Source organism: Sturnira hondurensis, unplaced genomic scaffold, assembly GCF_014824575.4.
Source record: "Sturnira hondurensis isolate 20B ecotype Veracruz unplaced genomic scaffold, ASM1482457v3 Scaffold0006799, whole genome shotgun sequence".
NCBI classification, from domain to species: domain Eukaryota; kingdom Metazoa; phylum Chordata; class Mammalia; order Chiroptera; family Phyllostomidae; genus Sturnira; species Sturnira hondurensis.
This window is the reverse complement of record NW_028079430.1, coordinates 680221-703581: the sequence shown is the minus strand read 5'-3', so window position 1 is coordinate 703581 and position 23361 is coordinate 680221. Positions and strand designations below refer to the sequence as shown.

The window sequence follows — 23361 nt, the reverse complement described above, 5'->3', positions numbered from 1 at the left end:
TACTGAAAAAAAACAAGAAAGAAAGAACCAGTTAAGTGATTTCAAAATTAACAGTTGCCCTGGCCAGGCAGATCAGTTGGTTAAAGCGTCATCCCAATACGCCAAGGTGGTGGGTTCGATCCCTGGTCAAGCCACATACAAGAATCGACAATGAATGGATCAATAAGTAGAACAATAAATCAATGTGTTTCTTCTCTCTCTCTCTCTCTCAAATCAATAAATTTTTAAAAATGTAAAAGTTGCTTGAATTAGGACAACACAAAAAATTCTCAGTGAGCCCATCAGTTGCCTCGGCCCAGAGGCTCGGGACGGGAGGCTCACTGACTGTCATCGTGCAGGTCGACCGTCACCGCGGAGCCATCCCTGCTCAGCCTCACCACGCCCTGGAGGAGCGCCCTCATTGTGTCTGCGTCAGCGCATAAGCGGTTCACCTTGGGATACGCAAGGAGCCTTTCCAGCGGCACGTAAAACTTCCTCCCGCAGCAGAAGGGCTTGGGGGCCTTCTCGATGTTGCGTTTCTCCAGCTCGGTGAAGATGGGTCCAGAAAACGCAAGGAGCCCGTTGCCCTTCATCTGCGGGCCCTGTCTGTCGCCGTTCTGTAACACGCTCAGGCCCGAGATGTAGCTCTGTCTCAGGCTCTGGACTTGCCGAGACACCTCATTGGCTAACACGAGTTTGCGCACTTCTTTTTGCTGTAAACTCGGGTATGACACTGAGTAAACCTGAAAGGGGCGGGGAAAACCACTTAGGATATAGGAAACTTTCCCAGACTATTGATAGTAACTTTGTGCCACGTGAAGCATTAATGGTAGGTGCCAAGGCCAAACCCTGCGCATCATTAAGTGCCACACTGTAAGGGGGTGGCACACCACTGACAGACAGGATGACAGTTGCTCATTAAAAGAGAAAGGCATGCCCTGGCTGGTGGAGCTCAGTGGATTGAGTGAGGGCCTGCGAACCACAGGATCATGGTTCGATTCCCAGTCAGGGCACATGCCTGGGTTGCAGGCCAGTTCCCAGCAAGGGACGCACAAGAGGCCACCACACATTGATATTTCTCTCCCTCTCTCCTTCCCTTCTCCTTCCCTTCACTTCTAAAGATAAATAAATAAAATCTTTATTTATTTTAGGGAAAGGCAGTCAGTCATTCTTTGTCATTCCTCCTGAAACCCAAAGGGTCTGAAATGCTCGGCAACTCAGTCCCCGGTGCCTCCGGGAGCCCAGCTGCGAAACTGACCATCCCACCGCCTGACAAGGGGGCTGCTGGCCATCCTTTCTGGCAGAAGGCCAGGCAGTCTCAAGGCCACGGTGGACCTCTGACAGCTGAGGGGCATGAGGGCTTGTCCTAGGGTCAGCCTCATAACAAAGTCATTACTGAATTTCTATGGTGGAGACACTTGGATAGGGTCACTCTCCTAGTAAGTGTCTTTCTGGTCCCGACAGCTACCTCACGAGGAATACTCACAACTTTATACACGTGTTCACCACACGGCTCTGCAGCACACTGGGACGTCTCCGGGGCCCCGGTTTTCCGGAAGACCCCTATCTGGGTACAGTAGCCGACATCCCCAGCTCCTTCTGGAGGCTCCCCCACGCCGGTGAACTCCACAGAGTAATTGTAGAAGTCAGCCACACCTAAGGCCCTGAAATCCAAATAAGGAGACCTCTTTTCCTAAACTTAGAGCTACTGTTAAATAGACAGCAATTTCCAGTAGACTAGAACGTGAAACAAACAAAAATACTTCTCAGTTACAAATCCTTACAGCATCACAGGACACCACCTCGTGGGTTTGCTTATTTCTCAGAGGGCCATGAAGGCAATGACTGCGAGCTTAATGAACCCCAAAAACATGGAGAAAAGGAGAGCTTCGGAGCCACGGCCAGGGGTGAACAAGGACACCACAAGGGCTATACTCCCGGTTTGGATTTACGGCACAAACACGTCAGGCCCTTGAGAGAGGCCCTTGAGCTGGGGACACGCTCAGCCCCGCACTTTCCCTTAGATTTTGTCCCCTCATCTGGACACCCACACTCCTGACGCCATCACACCTGGGGCCCGCACACCCTCTCCCCGCCCGCCTGAGACCTAACAGAACAATCTTCCCCATTTATGCGCTAGGTCATCCTTTGGAAATCAATCCTATGGGAAGAAATCGTTTCCCTCATGTATGGACAAGGGTCTGCTTCACAGGACTTTAAACCTCCGTGGGGTCCCCCCAAAACCCAAAACACGTGCCAACTCACCAGGTCTGAAACTGCTCCCTGTTCCACTCAAATTTGTGATCTGAGTCTCTCAAGGCCACGACTGGGAACAGGGGGTTGAAGTCAGAGTTGGGCGTGCTGATGACGACCATGGCTGGGGACAAGTACCCAAACACGACTTTGGGAAACCTAGCCAGGTCTTGTGAGTCCAGGTGTTCTATTCTGAAATGGTCAGTGGGAAGGACAAGGTGAAACCTAGCTTCCCTTGCAGATATTTCCCTAAGCAACGCTGCAAAACAGTTTCCTCCTCTACACCGATTTATCCCTTCTTCGAAGAGGCAACAGTGACCTAAAAGAGGCTCATCCTTCCCTTCGCTCATTCTGGATGGGACAGAATGGTAAAAAGCCAGTCCCCACTGACCAGCAATTTTCTTTACAGATAAAAATTGGGCCCTGGCTGGCGTAGCTCAGTGGATTGAGCGCGGGCCTGCGAACCAGAGGATTGCGGTTCGATTCCCAGTCAGGGCACATGCCTGGGTTGCAGGCCAGTTCCCAGCAGGGGGCACATGAGAGGCAACCATACATTGATGTTTCTCTCCCTCTCTCCTTCCCTTCCCCTCTGAATGTAAATAAATAAAATTTTAAAAAAAATAATAAAAATAATAAAAATTGGGATGGCATTTAGGATACCAAGATTACTCAAACTAACTCAGTTGAGATTTTTCTAATGAATTTATACGGAAGGAATTCATTTTCATACGTACAACTCGATACACGTCACTAAGTCAAATCCACGCAAACGAGAGTCTCTCTCCACAGCGGAGCCATGATACAAGATGATAGACAAGTTCAGATCCCGGGGACTCAGGTAATCCCCGGAGAACGGAGACAATTTACACCTGCAAAAGCGTGATTGGAGAAGTGAGGCCATTTGAATGCGAACTGCTTAGAGTGACCCCAGCTTCAGTGCTGAGAACCACCTTCTGCCTACAACGCTGTGTCCCCACGGGGCCCACTGTCCACCCTGAATTAAGCACCGAGTCACAGAGTGACTTCCTCTCGTGGGGGAGGAACTAGACAGTAAGAATCAGACTCTGCATATTTGATATTGCTCTCACTTTTAATACTTTTGGTCTCCCAGCTCACTTTGGATCAGTGATTTTCGGTTTCTTATCCTTCCAAAGAAGAACACCCTTGTAACTACCTGGGCACATCTGATGCACGCAGGAGTCTGGAGAGTTGCCATCGCAGACTGCGGAGGTGGCAGCCTGGGGCTCTGTTGTCATCATGCACCCAGCACTCAAGTAATTACATTGTTGCCATTTGAAATGGAATTTGCAGAGCTTTGGCTACTGCAATGACTTAATTGAGGCTATCCTTTCTACACTGGTGGAAAACAGGTGTTACCCACGATGTACCCAGTTAATTAATATCATGGCACCGTCACTATTCAGTGAGACTGAGTGAGGTGCTCTCAGTATGTCATGTACAACACATTTTAACATTTAACATACTTCATCCATTGCACAAAACAGACATTTCCCCTAAGCGTGTTTAATAGTGCCACCGGTTTTAGATGAATATGCAACACTTCTAGAAACTGGGCATTACCTTTGGGATCCTATTTTGTCCTCATTGATATCTACTCCAACAATCAGTTCAAGGCAGCTGTGTGATTTAATCGTCTGTATGAGCAAAGCGTTACCACACCCCAAGTCTGCCACCTGTAGATGAGACGGCACGTTACTTCGAAGATGGCGCTCGTAGCAAGGTCAAATGTGATCAAAGACTTCTGTACAGGGAACAGGTACCAAAAATGAAACCATAATATAACATTATATGGAAGGGTCATTTTGGCAGAAAAAGTACACAAAAGGAAATTAATCTTGAGATGCTTTATAATCTCAAAGCGTTATAAGCCTGGGGTTGCAAGGATAAGTCCTGTTTAACTTCACGTTAACCAAACTTTTACTACTTCTTTCACTCAGCTCTTCCCAGCTTAGTTTTCTTTCTATAACCTTCTCCTTCTTGCAATAACCCTTTTTTTGTAATAATCTTTTTGAACAGTTCTCTGCTTACTTACTGACCAAGACTTCTACATTTGACAAGACGTTTTATAAGACAGTTCCAATGACATGTTTGGAAACAAACACCTACCTTCTTGGGTTTATGTCGATTCACTAGGTCGTTAACGAAGCTATAACGCTGTCTGTATAACGGGGGGGAGAAATTAATTGTCTTCTTGGTGGGAAGGTCAAAACTGCCATCAGCCACACTGTTGCCCTGAAAGTTTACAAACAAAAAGTGTCCTAATCCTAGAAAAAAAAAACAGCTTTATTTCCCTCAATTAATTGGCAGAACAAGTTGGCCCTTCAACCACCTGTTTTTGTTTTTGTTTTTAAGTTTAAAGTGAAGGAGAGTTTGTTGGTGGAGGAATGGGACAGAGGGAAGGGCCCTCCACAGGCACAGCAGCCCAGGCTCTTCCGTTCTAAAAGCATTCGATTTCCTCCACAGTTCGTCTGCATCTTCTCTCTTGTTAAGACTCTCGCTTTCTGTTTTCTGTAGCTCAGAAGCCGCTGGACAGAAAATTCTCGGGAATGCATTTGATAAAACCATTAAAAACTCCCAGAGAAAAGGGATCGTTAAGAACTTCCAAAGCCTTCAGTCCAGGCAGGCAGGAGGCTGGAAACCGGTTACGACTGACTAAGTTATGAGCAAAGTGAAGTCAGGTTCCTTTGTGACCTCATCTGACTAGGGCTGAGCCTGGACCCGTTCCTGTCTTGGGCCTGCCTAGCCCAATTGTACCACGATTCCTACTAGGTCGGTTTGGAGAGATTCCCCTACCCTTGACATGCATCGAACTCTGTCTCTGATCAATTTCATCTCCCACCCTTGATCTCTGATCACCTTGGCCCGCCTCCAGCAAGAATCCTCTCATTAAATCTGTGATGGTTTAACAAGAATCCCCACACCCTTGATATCTCCTTTCTTTCCCATCCCCTGAACCCCTCCCCCACTCTGCTCATAGGCTATAAAGCCATTAGTCTTTGATGTTTATGGAATTGAGCTGAATCTCACCCCTAACTGCAATCTCTTCTTGCAATAGCCCAAATCATTTTGTCAGAATGTTTCTTTAACAAAACCCCATTAGGAAAAAGGAATTACGACGAATCCCCAACAGCTATTCCTGATCCTAAACACCAATGCCATAAAGGAGGACAGTCCCAAAGGTACTTCTGTCCAAGAGAAATAAAAGTGCAACTTCCTTGTAGCCTATTTTTTTAAAAAAGTTTTTAAAGTGTAATTGTCATGTTTTATAAACTCAATATACCTAAAATTGACTGAATAACTCTCGAGAGTCATGTGAGTGTGTTAGGAAGGACAGCAATTACCTCTCTGTTGTTCTGTTCCATTATGTCTCCCCAAGTTTAGCTGAAACAAAAATGTTGATCTACCCTTCAGGTTCCAGGAATCAGTAACCACCCAGCTGTAAATACAAAATATCAGTTATAAAAAGGAGCCTGGATGGAAGAGTTGCCTAGATCATTGGGGAAGCAGGCCTTCTGCGTTCTCTTTCCATGTAACCATTTAACCCACAGAATTGATTCAGTTAAGTGTTGTTTCAGACAACAGTCGGCTCAGGAAACCTACATAACTGCACTATGCCAAACCCAGCGCGGCCCAGCCCAGGGTACCCCTCCCTAAGGTACCATTCTTTCCTTTTCCCGTTCATTTACTTTGATACAAACTGAACAATCTTACCAGCTTGACTCTCGTTAAAGCCCTCAACCTCATTCAAATTGCTTACAATTACTCTTTCACACATGCTCAAAATGAAATTTCAAGGGGAAAAACGTGTCCCACGCTTGTTAGCTAGAGAGGCTCCAACATCGATCCAGTTCACGGATGAACGTGAAGTTAAATTTTGGTTCTCTTAAAGCATGCCTGTCTCTATCACCAGCTTGGTCTAAAATTCAGGCAACATGTCAATCGCCTAACTTTCCGAGTTATTCTCTACGGTCAGGGGTGTCCAACCCGTGGATGGCTATGAATGCAGCCCAACACAAAATCCGAAATTTACTTAAAACCTGCTCTCTTTTTTGCTCATCAGTTTTCGTTAGTATTTATGTATTTAGTATGTGGCCCAGAGATGCCAAAATGTGGAACACCCCTGCGCCTACCTCGAGTCCCAAAACTGTCCTCCAGCTACCCAGAGTTAAGGCCCCAGGTATGAGGCATCGGCCTGCCCCCCGTGTAGGTAAGAAGCACGACCAGGTAGCACCCGGGTGGGGACCGCGGACGGAGGGCGCAGAGCCGCAGCCGCCAGTAACTCCTGGCCCCGCCCTGCCGGCCGCGCACGCGCAGCCTCGCTACCTGGCGTTACCTGCCCGCGACCTCACCTGCGCTGCCAGTTCCTCCGCGAGGCGCTCTAGTCCTCCGCCAGGCGCTCAGCCCATTCCCTCCAAGCACCCAGCTGCGAGGCATCGGTGTTTTGTCTCTTAACGGCCGCAGGGGCGCGTGGCCAGACTGTTGATCAGAGGGTGGTGCTGCCCTAGCGTCTCCACGGGCCGCGAGCGGGGAAGCGGATTCAGAGGCTGTTGGGGGCGTGGCTCCTAGGGGGCGTGACCCGGGGCGTGGCTCTCCCCGCGCGCAGCGGGAGCTGGAAATCTGCCGGCCCGAGCAGCTACAGGGCTGAGCGCGAGCCCGCCGGCCACTCTGCAGCCGGTGCCGGGGACAATCCACAGGGGCCTCGGGCGTACCCTGGAATGGGTAAAGCTGGTTCAGTGCGTCTGAACTCCCAGAAAAACTCATCCCCCAGCCCTCCGACTGGTAACTTCTGCATGCTGGGGTCGCAGCTGATTTCTTAGAAACATCACTGAATTCGGTCCTCCTTCCTCTGCTGAGATTCAACTCGACACTTTATTTTTTAACTATTATTTTATTTTTATTATTGATTTGAGAGAGTGGGGAGAGAAAGATGGAATAGTGGTTCCACTCTTCCATGCTTTCATTGGGTGATTCTTTTTTATATATATTTTATTTATTCACCTTTAGAGGGGAAGGGAAGGAGAGAGGGAGAGAAATATCAATGTATGGTTGCCTCTGCCAAGGACACACAATGTATCGTGTGTCCCCTGCCGGGAACTGGCCTGCAACCCAGGCATGTGCCCTGACTGGGAATCGAACCGTGATCCTCTGGTTCGCAGGCCCGTGCTCAATCCACTGAGCTACGCCAGCCAGGGCTGGGTGGTTCTTTTATGTGCCCTCATCAGAATCGAACCCACAACCTCGGCTGTAACCAATTGAACTACCCGGCCAGGGCTCAGACACTTTATAGATCAGTATTTCTTTTTTGTATGTAATGGAAGAGTTTAAGGAGGGGAAGAGGAGAAAGGAAACTGCTGCCTTTGGGGGGGAAATTTTTTTAGTCCTAATTTAAATTTTAATGATCCATTAATATACCACAAGTAATATATCGAAAGTATATTTTCAAATAATACCTTCAATATGCAAAGCACAGTGCTAACAATTTTGGAGTGTCACAAAGAAATTATGTAACTCTTGCTTTGGGTATTGGGAGGAGTCTAGTCTCAGATTAAAAAGTAACTCGAGGTAAAATAAACTTCACTGAGAGGTTCCTGTTGGCCTAGGAACACTGCAGTTTAACAGACTGTCTTCATTAAAAGAATATATTTCTTATTACAGAATAAGTAATTTAAATAGAACCGTTAAAAGTTAATAAATGGCCCTGGCGGGGTAGCTCAGTTGGTTAGAGTGTTGTCCCCATGTGCCAAGGTTGCAGGTTCATGACCGGGACAGGATTCCTGAATCTAGGGTTTTTGACCCACCTGCTGGTTGACTCCTTTATGAACTTGAATTCTCACGCCCTGCTCTCTCTCCAAATGTGCCTATTTCATCATTTTCCTGGTCTCCTACTATTTCAGAGGCTGGAAATCATTGTTGGCTCTATCCCTTTCCACCCTTCCCACACTTGGACGTTCACCAGGCCTTGACCTCTTCAAGCTGTCAGTTGCATCTGTTCCTTCCCACAGCCAATACCTTAGCTTTACCCTTTGTCAGCTTCTTTGTTTAATTATACCTGATCTTTCCTTCCTCCACCAGATTCTAAGTCCCACTAAGATACAGGCCATGTTAGACACTCAGAATGAGTTTTAGGCCAAATAGACCTAACATCCTGATTTGACTATTATTCTCTACCCTCTGGAAATTTACTTACCCGCTCTGAGTGTCGATTTATTCCGTTAAAGAATGAAAACTAATAAGATCACCCATTCAGTAAGTAAGTATGGTGTACCCATTATGGACCAAGTACTGGTGTGAGTAAAAAAGAAAAAGAACCTTCTCCTATGGTTCTTCTAGCCCAGCAGGTAGGTCTGCCCTGCAGTAAGTGACCAACAGTTGTTCTGTGCCAGCTTGAGCCTGAGACTCAAAATAGCATGAACTATTTGGACGGCTTGAGAGAAGTCGATTGATTGTCTTTTGCATATAAAAGGAATGAATGTAAACAGTCTGTGGCCAGAAGGAAAACTGTGACTGATTAAGATGCACCAATTCTCTCATTCGTACAGAGGCATGGGGTCTGTTTCTTTTCCTTTTGAATCTGGTTAGGTTTTGTGATTTCACCAATGAATAGAACACTGAAGTGCCTGTGGCAGGCCCACGTGTTAAGCAACGGACAGCTTCTACTTCCTCCTACTTTACACCTGGAATCCAGGTGCCAGGCTGTGAGGAAGAACAAGCAGCCCCACCCAACCCGGGAAGAGGCCCACCTGGAGAGAAACCAGGTGTGCCCCACCCCCACCCCAGGCTGCCAGCATCCCCCGGTCTTGCTTGCCCTGTGAGTGGACCATTTGGAAGTTTTCGCTCCAGCCCCAGCTGAGCCACTTTAGGTAACTGCCTGAGGGCCGCTAGAGCAGCTGTGCCCACAAGCACCCAGAGCCTGACTGTCTCAGATTTTACTTTCCCCTAGGTAGCATTTTTTTTTTTTTTTGCTTGTGACTTCAGTTTGGAACCACAATGGGGTATAATTCTTGCTGCAGAGTTCCCCTGCTGTAGCAGGCTGAAGCCATTACCTGCAGGACTTGACCGGAACTGGCATCATTGCAATGTTTCCTTCCCTGTTGTTGCCTCCTCTCTCTCTCTTAGCAGCTTCTGGGAAGCTGGGAATCTCCTGGGAAGATGACTGGCACACAGGTCTTCCCACCTCAGGGTCTGGCTCTGGGAACTGGACCTGACAACCATTCTGGCTGTTTTGTGGAGATCAAAGCAGAGGGCGTCAAAAATGGAAGCAAGGCGACCATTTAAAAGGCCACTTCAAGGAGTCGGGAGAGGTATGATAGTGGCCCGGACTTTGCGACAGCAGTGAAGATGCAATGATGCAGCGTCTAGATGTACCTGGAAGGTAAAACTCCAGAGAGAGGACCTGATGCTCTTGCCGACCAAGCCTATGCCTTCCACCCCCACCTTGGCAAGGCCGTTCCCTCCCATGAGAATGTACCACCGATAAACCCTGCATACATGCTAATCCACTTGTTGATCTGTAATTCGTTATACTGAATCGTCAAGCATGGAGTTTTCCCTGTAACAGTTGCAAGAAATTCATTATAGGACATTGCAATCTCATCTAATCTCTCAGAGAACTAGAGACCTGACCGTGGTATACAGGCTGGAACAACACTCAACCACCGAAGGGATTCTTTATCAAATACTGGCACGTACAAGAGGCATCCCATCGATGTTTCTCTCCCTCTCCTTCTCCTTTCCTACACCTCTCCTAAATATACTCTTTTAAAAACTAAAGTATGGAGTGTAGGTTAGGTGGATTGTGAATGCATTTTTGACTTCTGGTATTTTCGATTCACAATGGGTTTCTCAGGATGTAATCCCATCATCATAAGTCAGTGATCATCTGTATATTTTGTCTTCACCCCCCAGTTGCTGAAAAGGGGCTTTTAAGACCCAGCCAATGTCTGGAGTGATAAAATTCCTTTTTTGTATGCTAATGAGGTGACTCTATAAATAGTTCAGGTGGGAGCTGGTTGCCAGGTAAACCAAACCATACGATTGAAGAGTTGGAGCTGTCAGCCCCTCCCGTGACCATTACCTCATAATTTAATCAGTCTGTCTAACAGAACTTCCATAAAAACTCTAAGCAATGAGGTTCAAAGAGCTTCCTGGTTTATAAGTATCTTTGATAGCAGGGGTGTCCAACTCATTGTCACCGGGAGCCACATCAGCCTCGAGGTTGCCTTCAAAGGGCTGGATGTAATTTCAACTCCTTAACAGTTAAGGAGTAGCTACATTTATACAGTCCTAAAATTATTTCCGCCCTTTGAGGGCAACTGCGGGGCTGATGTGGCCCCCGGTGAAAATGAGCTCAACGCGCCTGCTTTATATTAATAGTCTCCCTGTGACAGTCACTGGAGGGTTCCCCTGAGCTCTGTGAGCTGTGATAGCGAATTCTTATGCCTGACAAGGGCTCATGGGCACCCCCGATTTGTATTCAAGTAGGACAGAAATATGGGTAACCCGGGGACCCACCTGTTACGACTGGTGTCTGAGGTTGCGTGTAGTCTTACGGGGCTGAGCCCTTGACCTGTGCAATCTGCTAACTCCAGCTACATAATTTCACAAATTAAATTCTAGGACACCCAGCTGGTGTCCAAAAAGTTGGTATGGGGAAAGAAGCACTCACACATTTGTTGTCAAAGTGTCGTGAGTAGAGAAAGTTTTCTTTTCAATCTTTACTTAGTACCCACGAAGTGTCGATCATTGTGCCCAGGGCTGGGGGTGATTAGCTGAAAGGCCGGGAGTCCCTCTGTGGTGGCTGAGGATGATAAAGAACCAGACAACTACAGTAGGTGCAGGGCTAGTATTTAGCCAGTACGTTCACTGTATGGCTCTGCCCCAGAGCCTTTGCACAGGCAGAATGGAATGGAATAGAATAGAATAGAATATCTATTCTAAGTAGAACAGAATACCCTTTCCCCTTTATTTGCCTGGCGACTCCAAGTAATTCTTCAACTTCAATTCATACCTTATCTGATTTGCTGCTTTGAAATCACAACCAAAGAAACAGGAGTAGCTTTATTCAACACCCTTGATTGTTCAGAACAACCTACCAATGGTATCCGATTTTTAGTTCTTGAGTACGTTATACAGTGGCTTAAGATCCTCTAGATTTATGGTGGTTTTAGACCATAAAATGTTCAGAACACTAGGACATTTGTTATTTTAGTTACCCATGGCAGTTATTTTAATTCTTTAGTCATTCATTCATTCATGAACACCCATTAGGTGCCAATAGGTAGGCATTTTTTTTAAGGAAATTGATGGAAATACAAAGGACTTAAAGTAACCAAAGCAATTTTTAAGAGAGAGAAAACGTTGGAAGATTTAACCTACTTAATTTCAAAACTTATAAAGCTAGAGTAATCCAGATGGTTTGTTATTGGTGAAAAGATAAACATAAAAATCAAGGGAACAAAGTAGAGTCCAGAAATAGACCCACGTATGGTGGGTTAAGTGATTTTTGACAAGGATGCTAAACCAATTCAATAGGAAAAGTCTTTTCAACAAATGGTACTGTATCAACTGAATATCTGTGGACAAAATTTAAAATCAGCTCTACTGCACACCGTAGGCAAAAATTAACTCAAAATGGTGGTAAACTTGAATGTAAAATCCCAAGCTATCAAACTTTTAGAAAACAAAAGAAAAGGCCCTGGTAGGGTAGCCCATTTAAGAGTGTTGTCCCAATATGCCAAGGTTGCTGGTTTGATCCCCTTCTCTCTCTCTCTCTCGCTTTCTAAAATTAAAAAGAGTAAAAGAAAACATAAAATATCATTGCAGCCTTGAGTAGTTCTTAGAACACAAAGCATGAATCATAAACAAAATTAATAACTTGCACATTATTAAAATAAAAAATAATTTGCTATTTGAAAGACACCATTAAGAAAATTAAAAGCCAGCCCTGGCCCAGCCCAGCCCTTCTCCTGGTTGGAGAATCGTCCTGATAAGCCAAGGGGAGGAAATGGACAATGATTTGAAGTTACTTCACACTAGGAAATGCATGAATGCCAATAAGCACCTGAAAAGAAGTTTAACATCATCGGTTGTATGTAAAGGAAATGTAAACTAAAACAACAATACATGCTTTGAAAAAGCTAAAATTTAAAAATACTTAGTGTACCAAACTTGGAACTCTCATGCACTGGTGGTGGGAATAAACAGTTTGGTTGTTTCTTAAAACATTAAACATACAACTATCATATGACCTTGTCACTCTGAGTTTAGGTGGTTAGCCAAGAGAAACAAAAACTGTCTGCACAAAGACTAGTACACAAATGTTCATGGACGCTTTATTTGTAATAGCCCAAAATCAGAAAGTGAAATGACCATCAACAAATGATTGGATAAGCAAATTGTGGTAAATCTGTACAATGTACTACTACTCAGTAATTACATAAACTGTTGGTACAAGCAACAAAAATTTCAAAATTATGTTAAGTCAAAGAAGCCAGGCACAAAAGAACATAATGTATGACTTCATTTACAATTCAAGAAGTCGCCCTGGCTGGTGTAGCTCAGTGGATTGAGTGCGGGCCTGCGAACTAAGGGATCACAGTTCCATTCCCAGTGAGGGCACATGCCTGGGTTGCAGGCCAGTTTCCAGCGGGGACACAGGAGAGGCAACCACACATTTATATTTCTCTCCCTCTCTCCTTCCCTTCCCCTCTAAAGATAAAAGAACACAATTTAAGAAAAAAAATAAAATAAAATCCAAGAAAATGCAAACTGTATTGACAGAAAGGGATTGGGGACGGAGCTGGAGGGACAGATCTTTTAAGGGCGGTACATGATTGTTCCGGTGATCCTGGCAATGGTTAACGTGTGCCTGGTCTGAATGTGTTCCCCCCACATTCATATGTCAAAATCCCAACCCCCAAAGACGATGGTATTAGGTGAGGCCTTTGGGAGGAACTTACGTTGGGAGGACTGAGCCCTCCTGAATAGGATTAGCCCTCCAGATGCCCACAAAGCTTCTTGATTTCCCTGTCACTAATCCCCTGCCTAAGTGCATTTTGTAGCCTTAACTCTCAAACACGGGAGCCTCCTCTAAGTTAACAGTGGCCTTTGAGAGGTAAAACAGATTCTGACTCATTTTCACACTTTCCCCCCACTTCCTCTCGCCCTTTCCGGCCCGATTTCGGTGCCTTGCCCAAGATTTACTAATTGTTCACCCGCAGAACTCGTTCACCCGCAGAACTCGAGTAGGAAGGTACGAAAACGCTTCTAACAAATGCCTGGAGCTTTCTACCAGGCCCTCCAAGTATAGTAAGGCTTAGCAAGGTGTTTTAACAGCCCAGCAAGATGTTATCTCAATGTATAGTTTAATAAATTTAGGCTCAATCACCACCACTGATCGGACGCTACAGCCCTCGGGAGGACAAAAAGACCTCGCACCATAATCACACGGAGGCGTGAGGTCACGGCCATTATCCCTTCCAGAGAATCTTAAAAAAAAGACTCGGACACCCTGCAGGCGTCAGAGTCACGAATCTGCAAACACACTTGCAGAGCCCTCCCCGGCCCGGCTTCCGAGAGCAGAGACCTGGGCCCCAGTGCAAACACGAAAACATTCGAGTCGGACGTACGACCCCTCCCCCTAATCCCCCAACTCTCGGCGTAAATCTAAGAACCCCACACAGCGGGCCGCCGCGGCGCTCCAAACGCGCACAGGACGCGCGGCGGAAGTAGAAACAGGACTCGCCCGCCCACCCGGGCGTCTCTGGCTGGCTACCGGCGACGCGCGGAACGCTGGGGCGGGTGGCGTCACATCCGCCGGCCCGCCATCTTGTTCCCAGGGGCAGTTGGCGGAAGAGATCGCGCTCCCTGGCCGCCGGCTCGCCTTCTGCTGTGAGTTCTCGCGGCCAGCGTCTCGGCGTCTGCTCGCCACCCGGAGCCCATTTGTCGGCGTCCTCGTTGCCCTCCCTCACCGGGCTGGGGCACGGCGAGGCGGCCCCTCTCTCCCGACGGCGTTCCATGGAGTAGGGTCCGGGACCGTTGTCCCGAAGAGCGAGATCGAGCTTGGCCCCCTCCCCCCGTCCTCCCTCCCTCCTTCCTTCCGCTGCAACATGGCTAACAACAGCCCCGCGCTGACAGGCAACTCGCAGCCGCAGCACCAGGCGGCCGCGGCCGCAGCTCAGCAGCAGCAGCAGCAGCCATGCGGCGGCGGAGCTCCCACCAAGCCGGCGGTCTCGGGCAAGCAGGGCAATGTGCTGCCGCTGTGGGGCAACGAGAAGACTATGAACCTCAACCCCATGATCTTGACCAATATCCTGTCCTCGCCTTACTTCAAAGTGCAGCTCTACGAGCTCAAGACCTACCACGAGGTGGTGGACGAGATCTACTTTAAGGTACGGCGCGCCTAGGCCTGGGTTGGGGGTTAAGTTCGGAGGGAACGGGCGGGGGCGGCCCCCGAGAGCTGAAGATTGGTGGATAGGGGGAAAGTTCGGTGGGTGGAGGGAGCGATGGCCTGTAGTCCGCCAGGGACAGGTCAGACGGGGGCCGCCCTCGTTTCCTTTTCGGATTTTTAGGGCCGGGAGAGCCCGCCGTTGTCGATCTCTCGGACCTCCTGCCCACCCCAGGGGGGAGCTGGACGAGAAGGGTAGGGGAGAGCCGAAGAGAGTCATTGTCGCCTCTCCAGTTCACAGTTTAAAATCATTCCTTTTGATGCGGATCTAGCCCGCGCCAACTTGTTGGTGCTTTTCCCGCTCACCCCGAGTCAGGGCATGTATTGACAGCAGTGTTGGCCTCGTGTGGTTGGTACTCTGTGACCAGACGGAGAAGTGGTCGGTGGGAGGGTGGAGGGTGGGGAGGTACCAGTACAAGAGGTGTAACAGAAGGCCTGGAAATTTTCCCAGCAGGAAGTCAAGAGTGAGTGGTCTCAGTTACCTGTGCGTTGGGCTTATGAAAATTATCTGGGCCCTGGGCTTCTGCCGCAGGGTCGGTGCTGGTTTGGCTGTGCTGGGGAGCTCACCTGGCGCCTCCTCACTGCACTCTTGTCTCAGTTCTTGTTTCGTTAGCAGGATTGACTCAGTCTTGCAGCGAGGCTCGGAGCAGCCCAGGGTCGCAGGTAGAGGTATGCACTATTAATCATGCTCAATCGCCATAAATGCATTTCCCTGGGTTAAATGAACGGCTACTTAGATGATTTTGGCCATTGGTTTTGGTCTTTAACAACTAGATAGGCTTTCTCCACTTACCTGCAAATTACATAGATTGAAGAAAATATCTTCCGGGCCTCCTAAGGTTTTAAAGAATATTTATAATAGCCTTACGGATCTCTAAATATTTTAGGTAGAGTATCTAACGAAATACAATTCGTTTTGTCTAGGTGGACTCTTAAAACACTTGACAGACCACAAAGTATTTTCTGTGAGCTGAACATATCTGTAGAGATGTTAAACGAGTAAATTTTTTAAATACGCTGTTAGCTTATGTTTTGTTCACCTTTTCCTCAATTAAATGACTAGGTTATTGAAGGATTTTTTTTACATCAATTGCTTTCAATAGAAAATCATTTTGAGAATACAGTTCAACTGTGGGTATAAAATGTACACTGAAATTTTGATATCCTCTTGCAAGAGTATTGTAATGCTATTAACTAGGTGTTTTTTTGTTTTTTGCTTTTTTTTAGTTTTTAAAGCTAAGGCTTTTTTTCAGCATGGGTTCAGTGTGGTGAATTATTCAGCCCTTAGTTTTATTTAGTAGTCAACTTCAAACAGTCGGAAAAAGGGTTCCTGCTCATTTTGTGGCAAGTTCCATATAAGATCTGGTGGATGTTAATGTCATAGAAGAAACGCTTGTTTTCTAATTTCAAATACTGTGTTTTGAAACGACTTCAGATTCTACTAGATATTGTTTAAATTTAGTTATAACACTAAAGTCCCAGGTTTTGTCAGGGCTCCGTTACATCGAGTGATCACTGAGATGCGGAGGGGCCTCAGTTTTGTAAGCCCAGTGTGCTTCGCAGCCACCCCTTTGCTGGCCTTTACGGAATTGAAACATCCTTTATGCGGCAAGCCTGGGGGAGGAAGGAAATGAAACCGTAAAGCCCTGCAGCCCTGTAGGGGTCAGCCGAGCAAAATACTATAAATTTAAATGTATGCTTTTCTGACTGAAGCCACCAAAAAAAAAGCTCAAATGTAACTAACCATGGTGGATGAAAATAGTTTTAGAAATACATAGTGAAAGAACAGGATTTGGTTTTGTTTTTAAGAAACAGTGAATCTTTCCAAAAGGCTTTCTTGAGTTACATCTTCTGTAGAGCTATTTTGGGGGTTATATTTTAGGTAAAATGTGTGGTTTTTATAGGGTCCCCACTTTAGCAAAAATGATACCGAATCTTTGGGTATACTTGATGTAATAACTAATCACATTCATTTAGGGTTTTTTATACAGTTTATATTCTGGGGTGGGGGTGAATTGGTTCACATAATTAGGTTGAAAATGAATTATATACATTGACCAACTAGAATGATCAGTATAGGTGTTGTCTTTGTAATTTCATCTGTAGTCAGGAATGAATATAATATCCGATCATGGTAAAAAAATGCCATAATTATGCATCAGAAATAACTTGTTATTGTTTTAGCATACTTTTTTCAGGTCGTTTTTCTTTATTTTAATTGAATTTTAAATCACCGTAAAATTCAACTATTGAGGTTATTATAAAAAATTTTAAATAAATACTTAACCATTAATACTTTTCGCTTTTAAGTGGGAGTTTGTTTTCATTTTAAAATGAGACTTTATTTTTTTTAAGCAACTCATAAAAACTATAAAGTTAGTGTATTATCAGATATTTTTTACAAATACATGAAACTGGAAATATTTTGGCCTCACATGTACAGCTCCTTACAAAGCCAGTGGGGTTTCTGCTCTGCAAAGCTGTTGAGATTTTATTTAACCCTAGTGGTGTTATTGGTGCTCTTTAAATACCTAAGCTGCTTTTTTAAAGATGATTTACATAATTAATGTGTGTAAATAAAATAAATACATCAGTCAAAATACTCTTTTGGAAGAGCTGCTGTGTTATGCACTGGGTTTACTTGAATCGTACTTGTAAAAAATTTGAAGTATGAATGTTTGCTGTGTTCCTCTTTTCTATTTTCAGGTCACACATGTGGAACCATGGGAGAAAGGGAGCAGGAAGACAGCAGGCCAGACAGGGATGTGCGGAGGGGTAAGTAGAAGTACGTGCATTTTTTTTTCTGTTTTTCTGTGTCTGAGAATAAGTTCATATTTATGTCAGTTACATTCTCAAATGACAAGTAGTTGGGAAAGCTTAAAGTTCAGTTTTTTTGTTTTTGCTTTAAATATAAAATAAAGTGTCCTATGAATGAGGTTAGGAAAGTTATTTTTTTCTGCTCCATTCTCAGTTCTGGGCTATATCTTGTTAATAACACCTATCAGGATTAGTTGGTTGGTGTTAAGTAACTTCATTAATTGTTTTGCTGGTTTTTAAAATTTTTCACCTTAAAGGTTCGAGGTGTTGGAACAGGAGGGATTGTTTCTACGGCCTTTTGCCTGTTATACAAGTTATTTACCCTGAAGTTAACTCGCAAGCAAGTGATGGGCCTCATAACACATACAGACTCTCCATACATTAGAGCCCTCGGATTTATGTACATAAGGTGAGCGTCATTTATCTCTGTTTTTCGATGAGTGTCGCATTTTACTTCACATCAGCCTAATCAGTCTTTTGTAATTCCAGGTACACACAGCCCCCTACAGATCTCTGGGACTGGTTTGAATCCTTCCTTGATGACGAAGAGGTATGTCGACAAGGGTAATAATTAGTTTTCTTTTGATTACTTTAATGTTTTTAATATCTTTTATTTATTGGATGTTTAATGTCTTCCAGAATTTTTTTGTAGTTACATTTATTTCACTCATACTTTTCAAATTTTTACTGAGACTTGATGGACTGTATATATTTTAGGTTAATTTTCTTAAGTTTGATATCCCCATTTTTTAATGTTTTTTGACGACTATTAAGACTTTTGTCTTTCTAATTACGTTACATGTGTGGTATTGATCTTGCATAGTCAATGGTGACTTTTTAAGGTGGACCTCTCCCAAGATTAAGAGATAAGATATGCACATAGATAAGATACGCACTAATGAGCTTTTTCCTGGAACTTTTTAGTTCTTTACTCTAACTTCTTCCAAGTACTAATATTCTCGCTTGCATAGAATTGAAGAGCTGGATGGGGCTTAAGCAAGCTAAGAGTTAAGGTGGCTTGTTCAAGGTGACCAGAATATTCTGATTCTAGCTTTCTGACTCCTAGTGTGCTATATACACAAAACTAGTAAGCCTTTTCTTTAAACTACTTTTTTTTCCCATTATAAATTTAGTTAATGAGATTGAGCTTGTTGTATAAGTTCAGAAAACAAGTTACTTTGGAAAACTTTACTTTGTTAGGCTTAAGTTATACAGGTATTGTTAATATGCTTACACTGTGAAGCCCAAGAACTCAAGAGACTTAAAAATGGGCTGTATTGTCCACATACATACCCTTACCACTGCTTTGTATTCTCAGGTTCATAAGTAAACTTTTGAGTGTTACGTTGTTACTTTATTTTAGAGCCAGCCCTGTACTCAGGATGGCCCTTCTAGGCTGAGAGGGAGACTGTGCGTCCTGCCAGCCCTCCCTGCTTCAGGGAGTGAGGAAAGCATGGGCCGGGACAAGTCAGAGCCCTGTTCTTAAAATTTATGTAAAGAAGTTGTTGGATTAAAGGATAGCTGTAGTAGAAATTTTTGTAGTGCTACTATTATTGTGTGCACACCTGGAAAAATCTCACTTGTATAAACATGAAACTTTTTTTTTTTAGACCATCTTTTATTTCTTTATTTTTTAGAGGGGGTAGAAAGAAGGAGAGAAGCATCAATCAGTTGCCTCTCCTATGTGCCCCATCTGGGGACTGAACCCATGGCCCAGGCATGTGCCCTGACCTGGAATCGAACCAGCGACCTTTCAGTTTTCAAAATGATGCTCAGCCAACTGAGCTGCACTCATCAGGGCAAACATGGAAATTTTTGTCTGCATTTTTTTGGCCTATTTACTGAGCTGTTCAATATCTCAAAAGAAGCAAAAAGTGTGTTAGGCACTAAACCACAATCTTTTAAAAAAATTCAGAGGAGTTTTTTTAGGCTGAAATACGTCTCATTTTTATATTTAAGAAGCATGTCTCTTTCAGACTTGGTATCATATTAGGTTTCTGAATGCTTCTTCATGATGTCTTTTTAATTGTATTCACAAACTTGAGGATCTCTGTTCAAGCTAACTTATTGTTTTCTTCCTTAGATATCTGCAGCGATTATATTTGGAAATACTGTATATCTGAACACTTAAATGTGTGTGAGTGCAAGCAGTTTTACCTTTAGCTCTTGTTTTCCTGTGTAGATAACAAATCTCACTTTCCTTGTGTGCTTGCACTGTAGGTTTGGGACTGACAATAGCTGACTAACATGTCCTGAGCTGTGAGAGGGCATAGCAAGAAGGCCTTCATGCGGTAATGACCCTTTTCAGAGACAATGGTCATCCTGGATTATGCGTTTCCAATGATTTGTCCATTTATTTATTTTCTACATGACTCTAAATTAGAAACCTCACTGCTTCATGGCAGTTGGTTTGCTATTGCTTCCAGTGTTCTTAGGGCTTCATTTTATGCTCAACCTGTTAAAAGATAGTCTGTAGACAGGAATTGTCTTGAGTAGTTCGTATGTGGCCAGGTCACAGTGCCAGGAACAATGTGTGCAAACACAGGCATAACTGTATACTTAGTAGGTATTATGCGGAATTCACATTCAAGTCGATTGTTCTGCATAGTTAGTCATAACGTGAGGGCCTGTTTCATGTCCTTAACTGAGTGACATTCGTTCTCCTCACGCCCAGAAGTTGCAGGGCGTGTTCGCACCTGCATGCACACACTTAAGCCCCAGTATTTCTCTGTCGTTCATTACGAGATTAGAAGGGTACACAAATTACAATTGTTCTGTTAGAATTTGTATTGTATTTGAGATTCCAAAGATGATAATTTTTTTGTAGTGATCACGTGGATGTTGAGATAATCGTGTGACGGCTGGGGCGTCTTCTCTTTCTTCAGGACCTGGATGTGAAGGCTGGCGGGGGCTGCGTGATGACCATTGGGGAGATGCTGCGGTCTTTTCTCACAAAGCTGGAGTGGTTTTCCACCTTGTTTCCAAGAATCCCAGTTCCAGTTCAGAAGAATATTGATCAACAGATTAAAACCCGGCCTAGAAAAATCAAGAAAGATGGGAAGGAAGGTGCTGAGGAAATAGACAGACATGTTGAACGCAGGCGTTCAAGGTAATACAGTTCTTCAGTTAAGCCGGTTTTAAAAACACACTTCGTACAGAGGCCTTTGAAAGTCAGGGGCAAGTTCTGTTTGTAGTGTTTATTTTGAGTGTCACTTTTTCTTCCAAAGGTCACTTTCTGCCTTTCATGACACTTTTCACAAAATTATTCATCTGCAAATGTGAGCGTACACATTTTTCCCTTTAATCATTTTTGATATGTTTGTGTAAGCTGTAGATCTAAATAAACAACACTGATGACGGTTAATTTTTTTTACAATATATTCAGTTCACTTACATTTTCTTCTTTCCTCCTCCTTTCTTAAACATTAGGTCTCCAAGGAGGTCACCCAGTCCACGGAGGTCCCCACGAAGATCAAGAAGTAGAAGCCATCATCGGGAGGGCCATGGGTGTTCTAGTTTTGACCGAGAATTAGAAAGAGAGAAAGAACGCCAGCGACTTGAGCGTGAAGCTAAAGAGAGAGAGAAAGAAAGGCGAAGATCCCGAAGTGTTGACCGGGGGTTGGAGCGCAGGCATAGCAGGAGTAGGGAAAGGCACAGAAGTCGAAGTCGCGACAGGAAAGGGGATCGAAGGGACAGGGATCGGGAAAGGGAGAAAGAAAACGAGAGGGGCAGGAGACGAGATCGTGACTACGAGAAGGAGAGAGGCGAGGACCGAGAGAAGGAGAGAGAGCGGTCCAGGGAACGGAGAAGCAGGGGCGAGGCGGAAGAAAAAAAACATAAAGATGACAAAGATGATAGACGGCATAGAGATGACAAAAAAGATTCCAAGAAAGAGAAAAAACACAGCAGGAGCAGAAGCAGAGAAAGGAAACACAGAAGCAGGAGTAGAAGCAGGAACGCAGGGAAACGGAGCAGGAGCAGGAGCAAAGAGAAGGCGAGCAAGCGTAAGAGTGAGAGCAAGGAAAAGCCCAACAAACGGAGCCGCAGTGGCAGTCGGGGAAGGACTGACAGCGCTGAAAAGGCGAGAAAGCGGGAGCACAGCCCCGGCAAGGAGAAGTCGAGCAAGCGCAGCGGGAGCAAAGAGCATGCCCACAAGCGGGATCACAGCGACGGCAAGGACCAGTCGGACAGACACGAGCACCGGCGGAGCCAGAGCACGGAGCTGGAGGGCCAAGACAAGCAGCACAAGGACAGAGACGAGGCTGTGTGAACATTTCTTGGGAAAGTGGATCACATTGAATCCGATACATGTTTGATTAAATCTGCTTTTTCCCCCTCCCCAACTTGAGATTGTCGCAGTAGTCCGCACTCTTCGAGCTCCCTGTAGGCCGCGTTCTCCTTTTCTCTTTCGTGTAGGGAAGTGCCTTTGTAATCCATCCACCGCACCGATGTTTTCACCCAGGTGTTGAATTCGGTACCTGGCGCACAGGTCGTTCTTGCATTTTTATTGTTTAATTGTTTTTGAGGTGTACAGTCTGTACATATGTCCTGAAAATGTTTTAATTTCTTTGGCATGGTTGCCATGTTGGTTGAATTTGTATAAGGCAATAAACTGCCAGTAATTCTATTTTCGTTCTGTAGGTGTGGGATTATGGTTTGTGTACTGAAGTTCGCATGGCTGTGCTTTTCGTAACAGAATGCTGAAGGCTTGGAGAATGGATCTTGGATGTTTATCGTAGGAGAATTATGTGCTTTCAATGTACATGAAGCCAGCAGTTGTAGGATTAACATTCTTGTCCACTGTATATTATCTTGGAAGGCTCTTGTTAATATGTTACACTTAATATTCTCCACAGTAAACTTTAGAGAGACTTCATGAGTAGTTTCTGATACCAGAGGTTTAAATTAGGCTGTGATTTGATCAAAAGTCCTTTTAGCATTCTACCTCAAAGGGACACTGTTAGTATGCCTAAAATATATTCACTTAGTTTTTTCTTTTTTTTATTTGGAAAAAGTACATGACATGTATTGTTTTGGGTTTTTTTCCTTAAATTTCTCAGATTTTAAACTACTATATTAAAGGAACAATGCCTAAAGCCTGGCATTCGGGCAGCAACCCTACACTGACGTGGAATTGGGAGAGGGCGGGGCGGATGAGTAGAGAAATAGATTCAAGCCTCAAGCTTCCAAAGCATTTTTATAAATGGAAAATACTTAAATTATAAAACAGCTTGATATAGTGTCCTTTTTTTAAAATTCAAAACTTTTTTATTGATAATGAAGATTGCTGTTTGAGTTTTTAAACTTAATCTAGAACAGAGAAGTATTAAAGTAATGCTATACTGCATTATTTAAGATTATCAGCAAATTACTTGATAGATTGTTCTTATGACTTGTATTCTGATTACAGAGAAGGATCATGAGTGTGGAATAAATACTGGATTAAATCCTTTATCCTGGGTGTTGGCTTTTCCCCTATGTGTTAATATTTTCTTGAAGTGTTTTTGTGGAAACTGGTAAGATGTTAGCGTCACTCTGTGTAGAGATACATTGTAGTGAAACCTAAACATGTGGCCGGGGATCAGACCTACGTGGGCGCTCAGTAGTCCTCACTGGAGTTCTTCACTGCAGGCCCCTCCGTCCGCGAGTGTCGCGTTTCTGGATTGTTCTCTGGGTTGGGTGATTACTTAGTTTCCTATCAAAGGTGCTTATGCAGGTACTTTGCACTTAGAGTGCATAATTGAACTTAAAGGAACTTTCCCCAGTTCACTCATTTAATTCTTGTTAGAACACAGGAACAGGTACGGGCCCCAAGGGCTGGTGTCCAGATAGTGCCCAGACCGCCA

The 23361-nt window shown here is 44.7% G+C and overlaps 2 protein-coding genes and 1 pseudogene across 5 annotated transcripts; 1 reads left to right on the top strand and 2 right to left on the bottom strand.

Annotated features, from left to right (window-relative positions):
* Positions 1 to 211: 211 nt before the first annotated feature.
* HENMT1 (HEN methyltransferase 1) lies at positions 212 to 6782 on the bottom strand. Of its 4 annotated transcripts, none has more exons than XM_037050436.1 (8): positions 6577 to 6782; positions 5595 to 5689; positions 4360 to 4485; positions 3814 to 3926; positions 2967 to 3101; positions 2245 to 2424; positions 1466 to 1643; positions 212 to 722 (listed from the first exon to the last, which is right to left on the bottom strand). In XM_037050436.1, exons 2-8 carry the CDS (start codon positions 5613 to 5615, stop codon positions 318 to 320), a joined length of 1158 nt encoding a protein of 385 aa, XP_036906331.1. In that variant the 5' UTR covers positions 5616 to 5689; positions 6577 to 6782; the 3' UTR covers positions 212 to 317. The 4 variants fall into 4 exon arrangements, with proteins under 4 accessions (XP_036906331.1, XP_036906333.1, XP_036906334.1 ...); XM_037050438.1 differs by having other exon boundaries at positions 6587 to 6782; XM_037050439.1 differs by having other exon boundaries at positions 6603 to 6782.
* A 7281-nt stretch (positions 6783 to 14063) lies between these two features.
* PRPF38B (pre-mRNA processing factor 38B) lies at positions 14064 to 22967 on the top strand. The gene is made up of 6 exons (XM_037050434.1): positions 14064 to 14642; positions 17405 to 17473; positions 17773 to 17924; positions 18005 to 18065; positions 20401 to 20624; positions 20945 to 22967. The coding sequence occupies exons 1-6, from the start codon at positions 14361 to 14363 to the stop codon at positions 21783 to 21785; spliced, it is 1629 nt and encodes a 542-aa protein (XP_036906329.1). The 5' UTR covers positions 14064 to 14360; the 3' UTR covers positions 21786 to 22967.
* Positions 18861 to 18982, bottom strand: LOC118990078 (uncharacterized; annotated as a pseudogene).
* Positions 22968 to 23361: the final 394 nt, after the last annotated feature.